Raw genomic sequence first — 22,915 nt, forward strand, 5'->3', positions numbered from 1 at the left:
TCTTATTTTCTAAAATTATATTAACCAATATTTTATTTATTTTCAAGCAATTACTTTATTGATTTTACCGTATAATGTTTTTTTTTCTATTTTATTCCATTTATGTGGTATTTTTAAAATACATTTAAATATTTTTTTTCAAATTTTTTTCGTAGTTTAAAAAATGTAACCTTTTCTAAATAATTTTACAGAAGTAAATATTTTTAACAAAGCAAAGAAGGGACACTTCTTTTATTTTCAAATATGTAGTTTGTCATTTTTTTTACAAATAGTTTGTAAAGCAAACCTTAAAATATTTGAATGAAAAATATATTCACCCTCTAAACTTTAGTCAAACTAAAGTATTTATCTAAAAAAAATTCAAAATTTTACCTGTGTATTGTCCGTCTAGGTTTTGCCTTCATGGCAACGTCAAGAAAACGGCGACACTTACAATCAGTATGAAATTTACGCGATTTTCATTGCGGCAAATGGTTCGCTTTTTTCGGTATTAACATTTCTCGCCAAGCATTCTGGGGAAGAATAAAGAAAGTGGGGGTAGTGATAAGTATGAGGTGTGGGAGCTGAATTCTACGGAGCCCAGCTGAAGTCGTGCCAATTTTCATGATTCCTTTCCTTTTTGGAAGGGCATAATAGTTCTTATAAAAAAAAATACAATTTAATAAAACTTTTAAAGAATTTTGGTAATTTCTAAAAAGTAAATATATTCTTGAAATATTGTTAAAGTAAATATTTGGGATATATAAAAAGTCAAAGTGTAAGCCGATATATATATTAAAAAGGCTTATCATGTTTCCAGTGTTTTAAATATTATTACTAAACCTTAAAAATATTAAAACGCTATTTATAAGCTTTATTTGCCTGGTTTATAATTTAAAAAACAAAATTTAAGATTTCCACTTAATGAATAAGATATGTTACCATTCATTAAAAGTCCTATCTGATATAATAACAAAAATCTTTATATGCCTTACTAATTCTTAAAAAGCTAAAGCTAAATGTGTTTCTTTTATTTATGTAAATAATAAAACATGACTTTACTTCGTCTGCAAAGTCACAAAGGCAAAGGCCATTAGTCTCCGGCGAGTGTAGCAGGTATTCGATGTACCCTCGATGGAATATGATTTTGTTGGCCGTGGCGCTGCAGCCATAACCGGGATAACAACAAACAGGCAAACAGCCCGCGGCTGCCACGAGCCAAAAGTGGCATCAGCTGCGGCAGTTGGCGCGGATATATCTTCCTGAACACTTCCACTTCCATAGACCGACATCTATCCGGGGGAGTGACTGCCTCTGGCCAAGAAGGATAATGCAATAAGCGTTTGCCAACGTCTTCGTCCTGCGAACTGCGAGCTGCGTTTGTGGGTGGGTTTTTCCCTTAGTTATTTTGGTTTGGGAGAGATTTTTCTAAGGGGGCTTGCACATGTGTGCCAGACAGGTTATGCGCTATAAAAAATTTAAGAAATTGCTACCAGCGCCAGCGCCAAAAACGACAATACTTACGAGCATTTCACAAATCAAAATACTTTCGAGACTTGGTATCCCCCTTGTCCTTTGTTGTCTGCCACGAGTTGTTATTGTTATTGTTCTCAATGTTAGCTTTCTTGTGTGCCAGACTTTTCCGCGTTTTCCCAATATTTTCTTCTTTTTTTTTTGTTTGACTCGGGGTAACAACTGATGCCCAAAGGAGCGATGCGAAAAACAATGTGCTAAATAAATAAATTTGTCCACGATTGCAACATCAAAATAAGGTGGAAAAACTTGGGATATGGCTGTGCGAATGGTTTGGTTTAATGGTGTGGCAGGTGATCAGGTAGGTATTATGTTGGATGTAAAGATTGAGAGAGTATGTGGTACAAGAAAACTATAAAAGATCAAATGGGAAAAGATAAATGTAAGCGATTAAGATTAAGTATGTATAACCGTTTCTTTTAATTACTTATATGTGCTTTATTAAATATTAAAAAAAAATACCATTTTAATTTTAGTTGAAAAACTGAAATCGTAATAGTTAGTATTATCTTCGCGAGTATATATATTGGGGACTTAAAAATATAGTTCTGAGTCAATTATTCCTTTCAATAAAGGATGCTGGTTAGGCTTAAATTGTGGATTTATGTTTCAATTACTTATCAACTTTTCCTTTTGAGTTTCTTTTTGGACGTATTTCTTGTTATAATATATGGAAATATAAGAGAAATAGTTCTCAGAATAACCTGAACACGTAAAGCATTTTTAAAAGTCTATATGATGGTTTGGTTACAATGTCATCAAATATAGATAAGAAGCCTTGTGGATTTATGTTTAAATTCTTTATCAATTATTCCTTTTGAGTTATTTCCCAGACTAGCAGTGTTTTTTTTTTTTTTTTGGCTCGAACTTCTTGGCCATATCTCTGTTTAATGGCGGCACTTGGCCAGCACCTCCCTGCCCCCTGGAACCATCCTGATATATGGCCCATTGCGTGCGTAGGAGAACACGAGCAGTTGGTAATATCCTAGGAGAATGGCATGCAAAAGGGAGCTGCCAACAAAAGCGAGCACAAATTGCGTCATGTTTTGCAATTCCCACGCCTTCCCCACCCCAACCCCCCCCCCTTTCGCAACTCCCACGCTCGGGTTAAAGGTCGCCGGAGTGTGTCTCCACCCACTTGATGTTGCTGCTGTTCCAGCTGTCCTCGCCTGAATGTTATTTAGCCGACAGTTTAGTGTGATCCCCCTTCGGAGGAATGGGAATGGGACTCCTTTCTTATGTCAACTGTTGATTGCTGTAGCAGTTGCAACCTGAACCCATCTGAACTGCAAAAATAATCAAAATTAATTCAATTTTGGCGGCTGGATTTAAAGGTAGCCACTTAATTAAATAGCCACACGCGTACTCCATATATATTCACGTATATTTTCCCATATCCTGTGGCACTGCACTGATTTTTATATATCAGGCCAAATTCTGTTTAAATCAAATTACATTCAACAAAATGCCCATAAAGCGAATGAATAACCACAAAATATTCGAGCACTTAAAATGGCAAAGTGATTGAATTGTGGAAAGGGCAGGGATTTTTGAAATGCCAACGTGACACGATCTTTCTGGATGGACAAAATTAGTTAACAGTTTTTTTATTAATTCTTAATCTAGGTTATTATAAATTTGTATCCTATGTAGACCATTATTATCATTAAACATTTTATTAAAGGTGTTTATTGTAGGTGCTTCTTTTAAATTCACTTAATTAAATTCAATTTATTTTTACTCCTTATATAAAAAGTTTTGGGATAATTATTTATTTAAATAATAAATATAAAGGAATTTTAAATATGCCTATACTAAATACTTTAAAGTCTTAAAACTTTTCTGTGTTATAAAATAAACTTTCTGTTGTATATATTTAAGGTAATGAAATTTTTTTTAAATCAATTTCCGTCATTTTATGTTATTCACGCACTCAACTCCAATTGTCAATGCACTTTGAACCACATTTATGAACCACAGTGACAGGTTGCAAAGGGGACCAACCGCAGGAAATACTAAGGACTCAACCCCAAATATAAACCAAATTTTTGAAAATAATAATATAAGTATATTAAAATTAATTAAATAAAATGAGTATGGCCCTTTGGGACTATTCCCAAAATACGCCCCTGTCCTCGGCAGAGGATATATGGATGAAAACTGCACTTCTGGCCTGTAATAACCAGCCGGATCTCATCTGTCCACTCCCAGCTGCAGGCTTATGGTTGCCTTTGATCAAATTATCCCTGGAACCCCACATCACCATTCCCCCTTAAGCATTGCACCTGTTTTTAAGCTCAGATGTCCGGCAAATGTGTACATATTTTAAATTTAATTACTACACGCTGCATGCAACAAACAGTGGCAGCCACAGCAAATCCGAGCAGAGGCCATCCATCCATCCATCCATCCATCCGAACGGGGCAATCCTTTCAGGGGGCAATGCGCTATAAATTCCCATACCCCAAATAGTTGGCTGGCCATTCAAAATATGCACAAGCCGCATATGGAAAAAAAAATATGAGTGCTTTAACGAGGGTAGTTCTTACTCAACAGTTAAAAAATCTATGTTAAGTTATTGGCAAAAATGATTTTCCATTTTTAGCTGTAAAATCAAACTGAAAGCTGTTAAAAAATATTTTAAAATAGAATGAAATGTACTATATTTAGTTATTGTACGAACACTATTCAATCCACCCTAGCCGAAACATACATCACCTGGAAAATCTCTCTTCAACCCAAAAAACCCCTTCGTCAGCATTCGTCCGGCGGGCATTTTTGAACATTTAACTCAATTTGTGGTTTACATTTAATTAATTTAATAATATATGGGAAAACGTAATTTCCCTACCTCTACCATCTGCAAAAAGAGAAAAAACCGCAGAAATCTCGTCACTGTCAACAGTTTTCCTGTCCAGTTTGAGTGCGAGATAAAGGATACGAGCTGAAGGAACCTCAAATATACGAAAAAATCCACTTATTTCATCGAGCAAAAAGCAAAGCGCTCAACAGATGGCGCCGTCAGAAGAGTGAGTAGATGGCGCCACAAATGCAATCCACATGGGGAGAAAAAGCTTTGCTTTGAATGGATGATAAGAATAACCATTTTCGTTTATATTAAATTATATATTTAATTAAATATTTGTTATATTTAATATTTAAAATATTAGATATAGAGAGTAAATTTACAAAAATATATTTTAGTACATTTTTTGATGATTTCGATGGACTGAACTTAACTGCTTTTATAACCCCCATAGCTTGAACCTTAAGATTTGTTGACTAGTTATCTAAAAATTAAAAAAAATTAAGATATGATATACAAAAATTTTATAAACTTTTTTTTTAACATTCCGAACCTTTTTTTTTGTCATGCCTCGCACTAATGTGAAGCATAAACTCATTCAAGTAGAATATTTTTGATAATGAAAATAACTAAGTTCACAAAAAGATAATTAAAAGCTCGTTGTCACTTAGTTCGCATATAAAAGGGACTAGGCAGCTACGGTCGAACATCAGTCCTAATCCAAAAGTAGTTCATTCGTATCACTTAATTCTTCTCCACAATGAATCACCGGTCAAGGTGCGCTCCACTAAAAAATTTTAACAAATACCTTTTTTTAATGTTTATTTGGTAAATAATATATACTTTTTTTTACTTAATTATCGTTACAGCTTGTGGCTGCTCATCTTGCTGGTTGTAAATGGAGTTTGGCTGGGAAGTGCCCAAGTTCCATTTCCCGGCAAGTGTCCGGATGTCAAAATTGTTGACCCCTTCGATGTGGAGGCGGTGAGTCCTTAGATTTAGCAATCGCATTGGTTTTCATTCCATCAACTTAGAATTCTTAGTCAAAACAATTAACTATAAAATTAATTTCATCTTCAATAGTAGACACGCGCCATTGATAGTGATTTTGATTGCAAATACTTTTGGAACTTCGTGTGAAGTCTTAGGCCTATTCAGCTGCAAGATAAGACCTCAATTGAAAACAATTTTTATTTGATTCGGTTAATTCATTAAATTTTTAAGGCAACCATATCTTATCAAATGTTCCTTTCTAATAAACAAAATTGGCAATTGTCACGATGAATAAGAAACTTTTATTTAACATAAACAAATCACACTTGAGTTTTCTTGATTATATTTTTTTTTGTATTGCATCACATAATAAATAACTTTGTTACGTGAAAAGAGCTTAATAATTAAGTGAAGTGACACTCGAAGATCTGTTTAAGTTAAAGTCATAATATAATCAAACATTAAAGCCATAAATAGTTAGGACTAATTTATTAATTTTCCATTTGTTTTAGTACCTGGGTGTCTGGTATGAGTACGCAAAGTATCCATTTTCCTTTGAGATCGGTAGGAAATGCATCTCCGCCACCTATGGTTTAATAGACGAAAGCACCGTATCTGTGCTCAACGCGGGTATATATCAACTGTGAGTAAAAACATATTGATTTCAATAAACTAAGTTAATTAAACCCTATCAAAACAGCACTGAACAGCCCTCGAATATAACTGGAACAGCGAAGCTCCTTGGACCTGGTCAATTGGCAGTCGAATTCTATCCTGGCCGTGAGTAATTCGAGCAATGAAGTAGTTCGTTTTTTTTATTATCCAGCTCATTTTAGAGCCGCAAACGGAGCCTAACTACTTGGTTTTGGGCACCGACTACAAATCATATGCCGTTGTCTATAGTTGCACTAGCATTACTCCCTTTGCCAATCTTAGTAAGTTAATTATTAGCTATTTAACTGGCAACGACAGAATTGTAATTAATTTCGTAACTCTAGGATTCGTTTGGATCCTGACTCGTGAGCGGTTACCTTCAATGGAGACTATTGATAAGGCCGAGAAGATCTTGGAGGATAATAAGATATCGCAAGCACCTCTCGTCAAAACTGTTCAAAATAATTGCCCCCAACAGTAGATGATGCGATACATGTGAATGACTTCGTCACCATTGTGGTGGCAAAAGCCATCAAAATTATGTTACTTAAACTGCTATTATTCAAGTGTAAAAATGTCAATATTTGAATGTTCTGAAATGAATCAATTAGTTATTATTGTGAGAAATAAAAGCAAAAAAAATCTATCGAGTTATTAAATGTTATTATTTATATACATTATAATAGTTTCCAAAATTAATGGACAGTTATAGTTTTTATTTCGACAGACGCTTAAAATAACTAAGTCGATAAATATTTTACCCTTTCATTTTTGTCAAAAATATAAATTGAAAACTTACAAAATCATCAATCAATTGTTTAATCACTACAACTACTACTTTTTTCACGTGTAATAATGTTATTTTATTAAAAATATTTTTTTTCAATTTTATTTCCCACATTTTAACAATATTGACGGACAACTGTAATAGTCAAAACAAAACGAATAGATATTTAAAATACATTTCTGAATTTTTGTTTGGCCAGATTGTTTACGTTTATTTAATAAGTAACTAAAACCAGGACATTGAACTCATTCCCACAATAATCTCTTTTAGATAGCATTTCAAATTGTTCCGCTCACAATGCGGAAGCCCTTATCGAAAGCGAATCATCGCGATGTGCATACGAAAATTATGTAAATAATACAATGACATCGGGCTAATTTTCTATATGTGCTAAGCGAGTGTAACGCGAACACTGCCAGACGGGTATTTCTAAGCCCCTCTCCCCAAAACTTTCATCCAGATCGTCTGCATTTCACTTTTGTTTACAGCACAAGCGATTGTTTTTGTTTACATTGCGTCGGCGTACTGAAAAAAGCTCGTGCGCAAAAAAAAAGCTCTCTCGGTTCGCATATAAAAGTTACAAGGCAGCTGCACTCGAACCTCAGTTCTAAGTCAGAAGTAGAACAGAAACTAAGTGTTAGGAAACTAAGTTCTCCTCTAGAATGAATCACCGGTCGAGGTTCGCGACACTCAAGAATAAAAGCCCATACCCTATTTACATATCACCATATTATCGTTACAGTTTGTGCCTGCTTATATTGCTGGTCGTTAATGGAATTTGGCTGGGAAATGCTCAAATTCCATTTCCCGGAAAGTGTCCGGATGTCAAAGTAGTGGACACCTTCGATGTGGAGGCGGTGAGTCTTTAATTAAGCGATCGCATTAGCTCTTAATCTACTCAATCATATCATTTAAATAAAAGCAAAGAACTATTGTTAGATATGCGAAAGTCAAAAGCTGTATACGATCAAATACCCTTAACAGTTAATTAGTTTTCAAGAAATAATCTTTAATTTATTTTAACTACAATATTTTGTTTGACAATCTGTCAAACCATCAAATGTCAATGACCTCATCAATTACTTTTTTAAGGATTATCCACTAATTTAAAAAGTGTAAAACTTGCATATCAATAAATTGCCATTCATAGCAAACATGATTTTGCTTGAAATTTGGTCGAAAACTCTAGACCCTTTCAAATTTATGATAAGATAAAAACAGAGACCCTAATTGAAATTTGTTTTCATTTGAATTGGCTAAAACATTTCATTGTTTTGGTACCAACATCTTATCAAATTTTCTTATCTAATAAACAAAACTATTTATCGTATGATGACTAATTAAAGTTTTCTTATCTTGTCGTAATTCTCATAATCATTCACATAATACAAATGTTTGTTACGTTCAAAGAGCTTATTAATTAAATTTGCTATATAGGTTGTAACTTTTTAATTCATTTTCACAAGGGCATCTGCTTAGACTAATGTTTTTTAAAGCCGGAAATAAATATGTTTTATTTATTATATTCCATCTTTGTTAGTACATGGGTGTCTGGTATGAGTACTCCAAATATCCATTTGCCTTCGAGATCGGAAAGAAATGCATCTACGCCAATTATGGTGTCATAGACAACAGCACCGTGTCTGTGCTGAATGCAGCTATCAATCAATTGTAAGTAAAATAGTATAATAATAACAATTAATTAAACTCATCAAATGTAATCAAAACAGAACTGGAAATCCATCGAATGTGACTGGAAAAGCCAAGCTGATCGCACCAGGTCAATTGGCGGTGGCATTCTATCCCGGCCGTGAGTACTGCCAAACTTCGAGTGGTCTCTTGTGCTTATTTTGCTGATTGTCCAAATCATTTTAGAGTCGTTAACGAAGGCCAACTACTTGGTGCTTGGCACAGATTATGAATCATATGCCGTTGTCTACAGTTGCACTAGTCTGACGCCCTTGGCTAATTTCAGTAAGTAAACGCGGAAGTCTACTCAAAACGTTGGCATGCAAGCTGTCTCGTAACTCACTTGGGATGACAACCATTTGCGACAGAATAATAATTGATATTTTAATTTCAGAAATTGTTTGGATCCTAACTCGTGAGCGCGAACCTTCAACGGAGACAATCGATGCGGCCAAGAAGATCTTAGACGACAATGAAATATCGCAGGCATTCCTCATCGACACCACCCAGAAGAATTGCCCCGAATTGGAGGGCAATGGCACTGAGTTGGCTGGAAGTGATGAGCTTGATGTGGATCACTTCGTCACCACTGTGGTGCCAAATGCCATTGGCAAGGCATGAGATTGGCTGCAACGCTTCTATGAGCGTTTCTACGACATTTTTATGAACTTTTTGAGTTACTAAAACTGCTAATATTCAAGTGTACATATATCGATAGTTGGCTGCTCTTTAAAGTAGCAATTTTAATTAGTTGTTATTGCTAAAAATAAAATCGAATAAGTCAATCGAATTATTAAATATGATTATTGAATTTATTATATAAAAATTATACTGCATAAATATTTTCAACGAATTTTCTAAAAGTATGCAATGAAACATAGAAATGAGCTCTTTCGAAAAAAATCGTTCGGAATTTCGTATTATTGCATATATTTAGACATCTTTATAAGTAATTATACAACCAAGCGATTTTTTTACGATTTCTTTATCGGAAATTTAGTGTAAAGATTACTCGTAAAATCTTGATTAAACTGTGTTAAAGCGTTTAAAGTAGATTTAACTTAGCCTGGCCAAACGATTTTGTTCTCATTTCTAGTTGAACTTTTTCAGCATGAACAAGTGGACATTTTTTGCGTGAGTATAGTATACATTTAAAATAATGTTTAATCCATCATTTATTATTAAGCCTTGTTTTGCTCGATCTTCAATTTTCCTTGGCCATGAGGGCTTTCCATGGACCCTGCCCATCAAACATGACATCAGTTAGCGACTTGGATATGGATCGTTTTAGAGGAAAGTGGTACACTCACTCCCTTTATCCTCCTCTCTCATTGCGAATAGCAAAATGTCAGTCAACGGAATTTTTGGAAGACACTGCGGATAAATTTTACGTTGTTGCCCGTGAACTGAGTTTGGCGTACGAATTTGTTATATATTTTAATGCCATGTAATTGAAATTCCCTCCACAGAACCGGTACAGTAAAGGTAAGAAAAGCGGATATTATGAAAATAGAGGCAAACATGGGAAGGTATATTTTGGGCACAAGAAATACAGGTAAGCGTATTGGCTATTGGCAATTATTGATAAAAAAGCATTAATGAATATTGTTTGTAGCATTTCCTGAAGGGGTGCTGATTTATGTTCTGGATACGGACTATGATAACTTTGCCATACGCTTTATGTGCTTTGATGCCAGCCACATTTTCAGTTTTCGTGAGTTGTGTTATGCTTAAACAGACTTGATTTTCTCATTATTAATATTATATATTTTATTTTTTAGACTGGGCTGTGATCCAGACCCGTAAACGTTTACCCCCCACGGATATAATATATTTGGCTCAGCACTATGCACATAATGCTGGGATTGTTATAAGTGACATGAGTAAAGTTGCCCAGGAGTCATGCCCTGAAGATACTTAAATTTTATTGGTCTTCTTTTGATATGTAAATAATTAAAATATGGAGCCCAAATTTATAAAAGCATAACCAATTGATTTTGAGTAATAAAAGTTGTACAATAATAATTAATAAACCATGACAAAGAAAAAACAGTTTATTGAAAAGTTAAATAGTCATTTGTATTTCAAACTGCACGACAAGGAATATCTTTTTTGAAGTTATTTATAAAAACTTGTTAAGGAATAAGAAAGTCAACTTAAAATACTATTGGAGAATATTACAAATCAAAATATTTTCGTATTTCATTTATTTAAAATTAAAAAATTAACTTTGTTTATCCTAGATAACTTTACTAGTGAAGTTAGTAAACAACAGTATTTTATGTTGATTTTTATATTCCTTACACATTCCGTGTTTTCATTGATTTAAGTTTTCAAAAAACGTAATCATAATGGTATTAAGCGACAACTTAAGCAATTAATCGATAGAATACAAGGTTATTTTCCTCTGTTCAGTCGGCCTTGGTAAGCAAAACAAATGTTGGCCAACAGAGAGGAGCATAAATCAGAAAACCGCACTTGGAACGGATGCGCATAGATAAACCTGACCCACCCACTCGTCTCATTCCCTGGGCAGAAATAACGAAAAAGGACAATTGTAAAATTAAACAGCGAAAAGGCAGAATGGAGGGTCCTTGCAAAACGAAAACTCCGAGCGACCATTGGGGAAATTTTCTGGTACAACGATTTTCAGAAGCTGTGCAAACATACACAATGTATATATCTCACTGTCTATATTTTATTTGTCCGCCTTTCCATTTTTGCTTTCCAGTTGTCCCAGACTGCCTCGAGTTGGGTGTGCAGTTCACCTCTTTTCTCCCAACAAAGACTACCACTACTACTCGCTATGCATACAAAATTTGTTTTGTAAACAAAGTAATGCCATTACAAACAAATTGGACTTTGTGCCCATGTTTTTTACCCACCCCCACCGCCCCCTCTCCACGACATTGTTGCACTGAAGACCCTTTGGGAAATCGCTCCAGAGGGCGTCGTGATGATTGAAGGAATATGTGACTGACATTTGAGCCTGCTATGCACATAGATGGATAACATTTATTGAGTGCCAAAGGATGACTGGGGCCTGCAGTTTTTGTGGCTTGCCCGCCAGCTATTGGGTTACTCTTTGGAGATTATAGCGTATACTATTTATTCAATTTGGCATTCCTTGCGGTGGCCCAAGGGTTGGGTTTGTCTTCTTTTCGGGATTCTGTCAAAAGGGATGTTTGGAGTCGCCATTGAAGACAAAGTACATATCTTGTTTAGATGATAGCAAAGCTCTTTAAAAATTAAATACAAAATAACTTGTGTATTGGTAAAAGAGCTAAGTGTTTAAAAACATTTAATAATTGTTTCTATAATTTTTTAATTTAGTTTCAAAGTTTTAATGTCTTTAATAAAGTTTTGTTTAGAGGAAATCGCTGACATTGATTTTACTTTGTATGAAATCCTCTTTACCCATTTTCCATGCTCCAAGCTCATTCAATCGCATTTCATTTCTTATTGACTCAATGGAAAATGCCAAATCACCCAAAGCAATTTGCTGTCAGCACCACCAAGGTGCTGGCTATAAAAGTGGCCCTTTCCACACACATCGCCCATTTAAGCACAACCCCATCCCATGCCAGTCAATAAAATGCCTTTTAATTAATCGGACGGTTAGCCGGAGGACGGACACTTTTCCGGACTCTGTGCGTCAGCTGTTGTGGCAACCAAATGAGAACAGGACTCGAGTTACAGGACATTCGAATGCAGTGACGAATTGTGTGCATAAATTATGCAGCCAGCCATTTCGGGTAGCCCAGCATTTATGACAAAACGTTTTAACTGTTTTACCTTTTTACATCAAGTACTTTTTGGATTAAAGGGAATATTTGCTTCTAATCTTTCTTAAAATATATTTATTAATTATTGTATAGATTTATTAGTATAATATATAACAATTCTTTACAGAATTAAAGAAAAATTAACAAAGCATACCGTTGAGAGCCATATTTATTTCAATTTGCTTAGTTTCTTTATCTAAATATATTTATTTTTATTGAATAGATTTGTTATTGTTAGTCCAACAATTATCAACAGAACTAGGGATCTATAAATGCATTGCCCGCATTGCCCATCGTTGAGCGCCAAATACATATATTAACGCTGTACGTAGTAACTTATGGTCTATACCGTATTTATTTTGGTAAGGGACATTCCCACTTCGTTTGGCAACAACAATATGTTGTAAACGTTTAATTTAAACGCGTCGTCTTTAATCGCTGTCGTGGCAACGTCGTTCTCCACCTGCCACCTGAAATCTGGGCGCTGTAATTGCGTTCATTGAATTGTTAACCGGTCTGCCCGCATTTCATTCCCTCAAAACCGCAAACTTGCAGCGACGGCGGCCAAAAGCCGTTGTTATCCTTGCGGTCGATGTGGCTATGTGTGTGTGTAGCTGTGTGTGTGTTTGACCAAATGTGTCCCCTTGAGCTGATTTCCACCGATGCGGACTGCCATTTGGTGGGTTGAATCCCTCGATATCCCGGTCAATGCACATCAAACTTTTTGGCTCTCCCTTTTGGCCATCTGCATTTGGCATTTATTGGTATTGTTCCAATTAAAGTTGGACTTGGCCATAAAATATGCAAGCTCAGCGAGCCAGTTAGCCATTCGACCATCCAAGCAGCCATCGAACCAACTTCTGGTTCGATTTTGGCGGCCACAGGACATTAATGCGTTACGGTCAATGGTTTTGAGTGCAACTGAAGCAACGTTGCCAATAAAAGGTAATAAAATTGCCCACTTCGTTGGATAGACAATGGGGCACTTGAGTTGAATTTTTCAAATGTTTAGATTTATGTAGATAATTGTGGTAGTATTTTTAATTAATTTAATAATTTCATTTTTAAAAAAACTACTAGTTGTGCCATTTAATAGTTTAATTTCTATAGATTTAATACTTTATTTATACTGTATCTTACATAAGTGTTCCTATTCTTATATTATCATTTGAAGTTTTTTTTTTTTATTTTCATTATTTTCTGAAATTTTTTTCAGGAAAATAAAAAGGTGTTTTTAAATTTCAGCATATCCTAAATTTCCATAGTCAACTTTCACGCAAAGTCTTTCAGCATGCACAAACATTTTCGTTAACTCGTTTTATACAGCCCCGGTACGTTTGGCCATTAAACCCGTCCCAAAATCAAGCATCGCGACGCATTCACCTTTGATACACCTCATCCACCCAGCCCACCGCAGAAACTTTTGCCCCACATCGCCACATGCTGCATGCACCACCCGTACCCACACCCATACCCATATCCATTCTGCCGAATTTTGTGGCACGTATTGGCCAAGGCCAAAGTTTCGGCGACGCCTTGCCGAAAACGTCTCTTGCGGCCTGGCTGCCAACTGCTTAATCAATTACGCAACTTTGTAACAACATGCGAACGGCAGGGGGATCTTGGCCGAAAAGCGTGCACCGCATGCATTAGACTTGGTTAAATGTATAAAAGTGCCAAAGTATCGCGAACAGGCGCCAAGGAAAACGACAGCCAAATGTTAAATTTTGAGCTCAATGAATTCTTATTAAAAAAAACCTTTTCTTAAAATATCTATAACTAAGAAAAGAAACATTTTATTTGGCTAATAACAATTAATTGTTACTTAACATAATAGACTTTTCTATCTACTTTTTTTATGAAACATGTATAAATAAAAGAATTATAAACTCAAATTAAATATTTTTCGTTTTGATTTTAAGTTATTTTAAATCTTATTGAAATTGTTCTTTAAACATCTCTTAATAAGAATATATTATTCAAATATACATTATTTTTAGCTCATCAAAAAAAATTGTTATCCAACATGATAGCTTTCCACATTATGTCTACATTTTGTAAAAGAAAATCTATTAATCAAATGTAAATATTTTGGATTTTGTTTTTGGATTGGAAAAACATAATATTAGTCAAAATTTAATCAGCATGTTGTGAGAAGAAAGGGCGGCCAAGACTCCAACTAAATAAAACAGCTTAAAAATGCCTTCGAAGAAATGTTTCTGTCCAGTCACCCATGTCATCTTCGATTGCGATGGCACCTTGATAGGTAAAGCCTATCATTTACAATAAAAATACAAGAAATGTGTTAATTCGTATTAATTCCTCCTAAACGGACTACGAACTTTTAATACTTTTCTCACCAAATATCGGTTAATTAACATGTTAAATCTCCTTTTTAGATAGCGAAGTCATTTACCTAAGAGCAGTTCAAGAAATTGTAGATCGGTTTGGCAAAACTTACAGCACAACTGATCATGCCCGTCATTTGGGAATGCCAGTGGACACTTTTTCGCAGGCCATCGTGCAGGAGATGAATCTTCCCATAAAAAAAGAGGAATTCGCCGAAATTTTCCAATCAATTTCTAATCGATATTTGGGAAATGTTCCGCTGCTACCAGGGGTCAAGGATTTGATACTCCATTTGCACGAATACCGAATACCCTTCTGCATTGCCACAAGTTCCGGCAGGGAGCTCTTTAAGGTGAAGGCCAAGCCACATAAGGACATAATGCTGGCCTTTCATCACGTTGTCTGTGGAGATGATCCCCAATTGCCAATTGGCAGGGGAAAACCCAAGCCGGATATCTTTCTTCTGGCCGCCTCGAGATTCAATCCACCAGCGGATCCCAAAAAGTGCCTGATATTCGAGGATTCTCCGGCGGGTCTAAGAGGTGGTGTGGAAGCTGGATCTCAAGTCGTTTTTATACCCCAGCCTCATGTGACCAAGGAGCAAAGAAAAGGCGCCACTTTGGTGCTCAAATCGATGACGGAATTTAAACCCGAGCATTTTGGCCTCCCCGCCTTTGGTAACTGCTCCAAATTCGAATTTGGCTAACTAGAAATTCATCTCTTGAAACTTGTAGATCTTTAAAAATAAAATATATATACTTAAATGTCGAAACGGAAATAAAGGCATTATATTTTATTTATTAGTTTTAAAATGTGCCCCATTTGATTTGAAAGCATTATTTTAGTTGAAACCAATATTATTAAATTTTAATTTAAATTTTTAGTATAAAATCTATTCCGAAAATTATCAAATGAACTACTTCAAAAAAATTGAAAATATTAAAATTTAACATAGCCAAAACCTGCAATTGATGAAAATTAAAGCGCAAAATATTAAAACTGAGTATGAAATACTTGTAGCACTCTAAATTTATCTCTCAAAATTTGTGGATCAATAACTCTTACAATAAAATAAATCAAAATTTAAGAATACAAATATGTCTGAGGAGGATAAAATAATGAAACCGTACTTGAGGTGTTGTTCATTTCAGCCCGTTACCCATTGCATTTTCGAGTTGGACGGATTGCTGATAGACAGCGAACGTCTGCGAACTGAATGTGTGCAAAAGATTCTGGATCCCTACGGTCACACATACAGCTTTGACATTAGGATGAGGTGCATGGGAAAGCCAGATGCCGAGCAGGCTGAACTGATAGTGAACACTTATAACCTGCCCTTCAGTCGCACCGAGTTCGAGACTCAGCAGGAGCTTCAAAGTCGCAGCAAATTGGGTTTCATACGACTGATGCCGGGTGTTGAGCGTCTCTTGAAACATCTTGATGAGTTCAATGTGCCCATGGCCATCGGAAGTGGCAGTTGTCGGGATTCGTTTGCCACAAAGACGAGGCGGCATTCCCGACTCTTCGATGTCTTCCATCATGTGGTTTTGAGCGGTTCGGATGAGGAGGTCAAGGAGGGAAAGCCAGCTCCAGATATCTTCCTAACCACAGCCTCTCGATTCGAGGATCCTCCAGAGCCGAGCAAGTGCCTCGTCTTCGAGTCCTCGCTTGCCGGAATGGAGGCTGCTCTGGCCGCCGGCATGCAGGTGGTCCTTGTTCCCGATCCTCTGGTCTCCATTCGAGCCAGTGCTCCGGCCACTTTGAGGCTGCGATCCCTGGAGGGCTTCAAGCCTCAGTACTTTGGACTACCACCTCTGTAGAATGTTTGCTTCAAATGTCTTTCATAAAGAACTCTCGCCATTAATTAATAATAAATTCCAACCATCTAAACTTTATATATTAATGAAATTTCCTTCTGATTGTGTCACTAAAAGATCGGAACAGACTGATTAGAATATTTTCTGAATTTCAGATCTAAGATTTATATTAATATAGAGCTGAAAATTAAAATGAACTTATTGTTTTGAGAGAGATTTACATAAAACTCAAATAGCATCTGTATCGCTCCATTTTATTTGGTAAAATTTCAAGAATAAAAATTAGGTCGAATTTTATAATTGAATCATTTTGAGAAGCTGACTTTATTACTTTAAAAAAATTGTAAAAGGTTCAAACTCACATTTGAATGCAATAAGTCGTTAGCATCGTTTCTACTGCCAAACACGACTTTATTAGGCCCTGATTCGGAGCATGTAGATATAAATTTGTAGAAAATTCAGATCTTTCCTGCAATCGTAGAGTCCTCAGGTGCTTCTGGCCCAATCAAGATGTGCAGTCCTTGCAAAGTTCCACCGGAATGTTGCGGTTGTCCACCGACGTGCTGTGGTCCGGCCATTAGCTACTGTATTTTTGATCTGGAAAGCGCAGTTTTTGGTGAGTTTATGCGAAACCCTTAAGAGTTTTAATAAGTGTCTATACTTAGACACCCGTTACATCTACCGGAAGGCCCTAAAGGAGCTGGCCCTGAGCTACGACAGGAGGATACCAGAACATTTACTTATTCAAAGCGGACCCATGACAACCTCAGAGATGTCGCAATTAATTTGCCGAAAATGCGATATGCCAATGGACTGGGAATCGTTTCGCTTCGAGTTGAATGAGCGCACTTCCCAGTTGATAGCGAATCCTCCCTTTATGGACGGCATTGAGCGGTTGGTGAATCACTTGCGTAACTGCTGTATAGGATTGGGATTGGTGACCTCTTGCTCGGAGGCGAACTATTGCGCCAAAATCCGCGGCAGGGAGGATTTCTTCGAGAACTTCTCGTCGGTGATCTGTGCGGATGATCCGGAATTGAGGGCCTTCAAGCCGGAACCAGATGTCTACCTGATTGCCATGTCTCGACTGGGCGATGCTGGACCGGATTGCACCCTGGTGTTCGATGGCACTCCCAAGGGAGTCCAGGCAGCTGCGGATGCTCGATTGCCAGTTGTCATGGTGGCGGATAAAGATCTGCCCTGTTGCTGGTCTGAGTTGGCCGCCCTGCGCTTTGAGTACCTGGACGATTTCGAGCCGGAGATGCTAAACATGCCTCCGTTTACGGACCCTCCTCCTCGAAGGCGATCGAGTCGTCGACGGACAAGATACAGCCGCAGATTGACCGTGATCCGGAGGAGAGCCGCCGAAGCCGCGGCAGCTGAGGAGGAGGAGGAGCAGGAGGAGGCAACGCCGGAGGTGCCACCACCTCTGATCGCAATCGCAGATCCATCCATTTTGAACTTAAGGGAATAACTTACTCCTTACTCTTAACCAGACTTTAATAAATATTATTGTTGAATCTTATTTATATTTAAATTTGTACATAATATTTTTTTGGTTTTAAACAACACAATTAAAAACAAATCAAATGTGACCACATGTTTTATTTCGCTTGATAACATTTTATTCGTATAAAACTTGTTTTTAAACCTTTAATATGAAAGTTTTGGTCCTCTGGGATCAACTTAGTCCTTCGATAAAATATTACAAAATTTGCGAATAACACAACGCTCAGCAGTTATGAAAATCCTATTCAGTTCCTGAAATACAATGACATTGTCTGGATCAATTGTAGGGCTTATACTAATTAAGAAACACTTTCGAATAATATGATTTCTGATATTTCAGCTGTCGGAGAAGACGGAACGAGCGGTGGCTCAAGTGATCCCGAAGAAAATGTATCTTTGTTTTCAATGCGACAAACGTCAGTGCTAAGCCAAAAATTCGTAGAATATAAAAACTAAAAATTTCGGAAAACTTATATTTGAATTTCTTCGGTAGAATTCTTGTGGTGCAGCCCCAAAGATGTGCACTCCCTGCTGTAAGGCATGCAGAGCACCGACGAAGTGTTCCAGTTGCCCACCGATGTGCTGTAGTCCGGGTATTAGCTTCTGCATTTTCGATCTGGAGAGTGCGGTGTTTGGTGAGATGGTGTTGGCAAAAAGAGCTTAGGGATTTTTAACACTCTAAGACTTCTCAAACAGACACTCGTCACGTTTACACGAGGGCTCTAAACGAGCTGGCTTCGAGTTACAACAGGATGGTGCCCGAGGATGTGCTGATCCAAAGTGGACCCATGGAAACGGCCGAAATGGCGGAGTTGATTTGCCGGAAGTGCGATTTGCCCGTGAGTTGGGAGAGTTTTCGCTTTCAGCTGAACGAACGCACCTCAGATTTGATTGCAAATCCCACGCTGATGCCTGGAGTCTTGCGATTGGTCACCCATTTACGCAAATGCTGTCTGGGATTGGGATTGGTCACCTCGTGCTCGGAATCCATGTACTGCACCAAGATCCGCGGTAGGGAGGACTTCTTCAAAAACTTCTCGTCGGTGATCTGTGCGGATGATCCGGAATTGAGGGCCTACAAGCCGGAACCGGATGTCTACCTGATTGCCATGTCTCGACTGGGCGATGCTGGACCGGATTGCACACTGGTGTTCGATGGCACTCCCAAAGGAGTCCAGGCAGCTGCGGATGCGCGATTGCCAGTTGTCATGCTGGCCGAAAATGATCTTCCCTGTTGCTGGTCTGAGTTGGCCACCCTGCGATTGGAAACCTTGGAGGAATTCGAGCCCGAGGAGTTCGATATGCCCCCATACAGTTGCACAGAGCCACCTCCTCGAAAATCCAAGACTGCAAGTCGCCGAAGTTCGCAAAAATCCGACGGAAGTCGAAGGAGTTCCGCTGCCAGGAGAAAAGCTGCTGAAGACTTGGCAGCCGATGAGGGCGAGGAGGAAGAAGATGAAGGCGAAGGAGTTGCCTAATTATGGTAGAAATTTTCGTGTACTATAACTTTTTTTTGTACTGAAGCTAGTTTAAAATTTTTGAAAATTGTATATAATAATAAATAAATAAATACTTAAATAAATAATTAATTAATTAATTATATTTCACTACATTTTATTCAACTAAAACCAGTTAGAAATTAAAGTCAATCTTATATTAAAGACAAGAAAATAGTGCAATTTAAAAAGCTAAAGATAGTTTAATTTGGCTTGAAAAAAACCGAAGAAATCACAGATATAAGCAAAAAGTATTCTATTAGAATTGGCTTTTAAATGAACTAAATATTTAATTTAAATTATAGTCAATTTTATAAAATACATTAATAAATAAAAAAAATTATTCTTTAATTAATACTTAGTTAACATCGCAGTAAATTTGCGGTTAAAGATACTCCTTTTCCAACTGCAAGTCCAGGCAATCTGCCTAAAAGCATTTAAAAGCTTTCAAAAAATAAAATCCAATGGTTAGGATTAAACAAACATAATAATTGCAACTGAAAGAAATAAACATAAACATTTTAGAAATCATAATTAAGCTAGAGTTCATTTTATTATTTATTAAATGAAATTTCCTTGTCAAACAAAATCACATTTAACTAAATCCCATTTCTTGACACTTTTGTTTAAAACGAAATTGATCCCCAGAAACTTTGAACAGCGATAAGCCGACTTAGCAATATTAACTATTTAACAGGGAATAGTTTGCTTTATCTGCTAAATAATAAATACAGTTTAATTGAAAATGTTTGCATGATGACAAGAAAATTGAATCCTATCAGCACACACTCATATAGAAAAAACAAGAGGAAAATGCAAATTCAGATGGAGATTAAAAAGCATTATAAATAATGCCGATTGTTCGAATCGTCCTTTGTTCATTGTTCGTTGTTCATTGGCATTTGACTAGCTCATCAAGTGCTTTCAATTAAAGATGATTAAGCGACTTTCATTCTTGGCTAAGACAATATAAATCCCAGTTAGCTTCAGCATTTTCTCTCATCTTCATCCTTTCTCCGTCTCTCGCACTTGCCAAAAGCCAATTGTTTGACAATTTAATTATTCAACACATTACGCATACGCAGTGTGCGCCAGTGTCTGCCTGTCTGCCAGAGTGTAGACATGCAATATGTGTTTGCCTAGTTGCAGATGCCAACTTGCAACTTTGTTCAGGCTGGCTCAACTCCTGGCCAACTTATAATTACTTAATGTTCAGCTCGGAAAATGTGTCTCCAGCCACCGAAACTCGGATTTAACGTCAGGCGGCGCAAAGTGAATTAACCTTTTAACTCTTTAGACACATTTTTTTAGCCCTCTATTTTTTTTTGACTTTTCGAGTTTTCTTCCGCTTTTGCCTAATGAACGAACGCCACAGGAAGGACTCAAGGGCGAAAAGCTCAGCAGAAATGAAAATAACAAAAAATAGTAAAAAGAAAATCATATAAAAAGGAAAGTGCCATGAGGAATAAAAATAATAATAATTGCTGGCGTCAAAAGTATGATGCTCAAACAAGATCTGCAAGTTCTTTAATGTCTTAATTTAATTAAGCCACCAAAGGGCCGCTGGGGATCACAGATTCAAAGAAATATGCACTTTGCAGTTGGAAAAAGCAAAAAAAAAAAACAGGAAAGAACTTTTTAGATCACAAAAGAACCTATGAGAAAGAAATGGAAAGTAGGTATACATTTTAGAAAATATTTTTAAAATGTGAATTTTTACTCAGGATAAAACATGTATTTATATAAGTTTAAAGCGTTGTCTGATAATAATTTAACCGTGTTGTTGAATATTATCAAATTGCAAAAATAAAACTCCTGAAAATCTAATTGTGTAAATTTGCTCAATTTGTTTTAATATATATTTTAGATGTAATTAATTTTCAATTTATTTAAAAAAAAATTGTAAAGGAAATTTCTATAACACTTTTTGCATCATTACCCAGCAATTCATTGATTATCGACTATCAAAGTATTCGAACCCTACAAAATCCCCATTGTTGCAGAACTTCAAGTGTTTTTGGGATTTTGGGTAGACCAACGGAAAGCAATTACAACAACACGGATTAACATGTGTCGACGAATGCTGAAAAGCTTTTCATAGTCTTCTGCAGCATTCCGCTAAATTAATGTTAAAATGCAAGGACGCAGTAGGTGGGTGTTTGGGTGGTGGGGCGTTGAACCGCCATCCAGTGGTTTGTGTGGGCGTGGGTGTGCATTCAGAGCGTGCTTTGTGCGAGCCTTGTTATAAAGCATTAATCAAGCATACCTGCTGGGCAATGGCAGACCCCGATCCCTTTTGTCCCCATTCCCCGCACCTGCGGCTTTTGCCTTTGCTTGTTTGCGGTGGCGACAACGACGAACCACCCAACCACCCAACCACCCCAGCACCAAAATTACCACCCACCCGTCCAGCGGCTCAGGCCCACATCCACCACCATTCAAAAGGGCACTAAATTGCCGCTCATTATGATGGGCTGGCAAAACACGTATGCGTTAGTGGTGACAATCTTAATTGGCAAATTCCCAAGCAATAGTCTTGACAATTTTATTAAAAACGAAGTCGATTTTAAAAATTAAACATATGATTTTTCTGTGAAAAAAAATCCAGTATTTATTGGACAATCTCAGAATGTCAACTTTTAATTATATAAATTCAAATTCATTGTAGTATTACGTTTAATTATATTGCTACTTAAAAGTTGTTATGTTTATATTATTATTATTAATAAATAAAATCAAATAAAAATATTTGTAATAAAAGGAAATGCTAGGAATATCATAAATTTAAGAGTGAAGTTGTAATAAAATGGTTAACGATGTTGCTAATTATAAAAAGCAACTTAATGTTGTTTTTTATTTAACAAATACTGAAAATCTATTTATTATTTTTTTGTATACATAATTATAACATTATTAATAGTTATTAATTAATTTTCAATAATACAAAACATATATTATAAAAGCTTTTTTATATATAAAACAATTTTTATTTGATCACAAATCCTGTGATAATCCAATTCCAATTCACGCCACCATTTCTTGCGCTTAAACCAATTTGTGTACGTGAGTGTGTGTCCCTTTTGCAATTTTCCAGCTAAATGGCATACATTAATTAACGGTTTTGTGCGACAGACGACTCGGGTCCAGATCCAGGTTCAGATTCAGATTCACATTCAGATCCAGACCTCGGCTCAGCAGCATTCATTCATTTTGACCCCCGTGCTCTCGGCTCACGAAAAAGATTAATGGTGCGCTATTTATGTGTAATGACAAATGTTAGTGCCCCCCAAAATGCCACGCCTCCACCTCGCCCGCCCCCTTCATCTGAAGGTCTCACTTCAGCAATGAATAGATTTTCGTACCTCGCCCCAACGGTGTCCATCCATTTGCCGAAAATGATTGAAATAAATATTTAATTAAGGTACCAAAGTGCAACCAACAGCAGTGGCATCAACGGCAGGCAAACAAAAAACCAAAAAAACAAGAAACAAAGAAACAGCCAACTTTGCTCTAAATTT

General features: G+C 36.6%; 7 protein-coding genes across 7 annotated transcripts; all 7 read left to right on the top strand.

Annotated features, from left to right (window-relative positions):
• The first annotated feature begins 4,998 nt into the window (after nucleotides 1-4,998).
• On the top strand, nucleotides 4,999-6,592 carry LOC128261580 (apolipoprotein D-like). The gene is made up of 6 exons (XM_052995351.1): nucleotides 4,999-5,095; nucleotides 5,188-5,302; nucleotides 5,824-5,954; nucleotides 6,012-6,091; nucleotides 6,148-6,246; nucleotides 6,310-6,592. Exons 1-6 carry the CDS (start codon nucleotides 5,079-5,081, stop codon nucleotides 6,444-6,446), a joined length of 579 nt encoding a protein of 192 aa, XP_052851311.1. The 5' UTR covers nucleotides 4,999-5,078; the 3' UTR covers nucleotides 6,447-6,592.
• A 745-nt stretch (nucleotides 6,593-7,337) lies between these two features.
• LOC128261352 (apolipoprotein D-like) lies at nucleotides 7,338-9,220 on the top strand. The gene is made up of 6 exons (XM_052995013.1): nucleotides 7,338-7,431; nucleotides 7,495-7,609; nucleotides 8,293-8,423; nucleotides 8,483-8,562; nucleotides 8,628-8,726; nucleotides 8,836-9,220. Exons 1-6 carry the CDS (start codon nucleotides 7,415-7,417, stop codon nucleotides 9,060-9,062), a joined length of 669 nt encoding a protein of 222 aa, XP_052850973.1. The 5' UTR covers nucleotides 7,338-7,414; the 3' UTR covers nucleotides 9,063-9,220.
• Nucleotides 9,221-9,436: 216 nt separating this feature from the next.
• Nucleotides 9,437-10,511, top strand: LOC128261828 (lopap). Its single transcript, XM_052995718.1, has 5 exons — nucleotides 9,437-9,575; nucleotides 9,628-9,858; nucleotides 9,911-9,996; nucleotides 10,057-10,155; nucleotides 10,223-10,511. The coding sequence occupies exons 1-5, from the start codon at nucleotides 9,553-9,555 to the stop codon at nucleotides 10,360-10,362; spliced, it is 579 nt and encodes a 192-aa protein (XP_052851678.1). The 5' UTR covers nucleotides 9,437-9,552; the 3' UTR covers nucleotides 10,363-10,511.
• Nucleotides 10,512-14,247: 3,736 nt separating this feature from the next.
• Nucleotides 14,248-15,347, top strand: LOC128261478 (pseudouridine-5'-phosphatase). Its single transcript, XM_052995197.1, has 2 exons — nucleotides 14,248-14,492; nucleotides 14,626-15,347. The coding sequence occupies exons 1-2, from the start codon at nucleotides 14,426-14,428 to the stop codon at nucleotides 15,279-15,281; spliced, it is 723 nt and encodes a 240-aa protein (XP_052851157.1). The 5' UTR covers nucleotides 14,248-14,425; the 3' UTR covers nucleotides 15,282-15,347.
• A 219-nt stretch (nucleotides 15,348-15,566) lies between these two features.
• On the top strand, nucleotides 15,567-16,470 carry LOC128261531 (probable pseudouridine-5'-phosphatase). The gene has a single exon (XM_052995266.1). The coding sequence runs from the start codon at nucleotides 15,673-15,675 to the stop codon at nucleotides 16,393-16,395; it is 723 nt and encodes a 240-aa protein (XP_052851226.1). The 5' UTR covers nucleotides 15,567-15,672; the 3' UTR covers nucleotides 16,396-16,470.
• Nucleotides 16,471-16,744: 274 nt separating this feature from the next.
• On the top strand, nucleotides 16,745-17,923 carry LOC128261461 (pseudouridine-5'-phosphatase). Its single transcript, XM_052995176.1, has 2 exons — nucleotides 16,745-17,008; nucleotides 17,058-17,923. Exons 1-2 carry the CDS (start codon nucleotides 16,903-16,905, stop codon nucleotides 17,864-17,866), a joined length of 915 nt encoding a protein of 304 aa, XP_052851136.1. The 5' UTR covers nucleotides 16,745-16,902; the 3' UTR covers nucleotides 17,867-17,923.
• Nucleotides 17,924-18,274: 351 nt separating this feature from the next.
• LOC128261456 (pseudouridine-5'-phosphatase) lies at nucleotides 18,275-19,420 on the top strand. Its single transcript, XM_052995171.1, has 2 exons — nucleotides 18,275-18,536; nucleotides 18,598-19,420. The coding sequence occupies exons 1-2, from the start codon at nucleotides 18,419-18,421 to the stop codon at nucleotides 19,377-19,379; spliced, it is 900 nt and encodes a 299-aa protein (XP_052851131.1). The 5' UTR covers nucleotides 18,275-18,418; the 3' UTR covers nucleotides 19,380-19,420.
• Nucleotides 19,421-22,915: the final 3,495 nt, after the last annotated feature.

This window comes from Drosophila gunungcola, unplaced genomic scaffold, assembly GCF_025200985.1.
Source record: "Drosophila gunungcola strain Sukarami unplaced genomic scaffold, Dgunungcola_SK_2 000001F, whole genome shotgun sequence".
NCBI lineage: Eukaryota > Metazoa > Arthropoda > Insecta > Diptera > Drosophilidae > Drosophila > Drosophila gunungcola.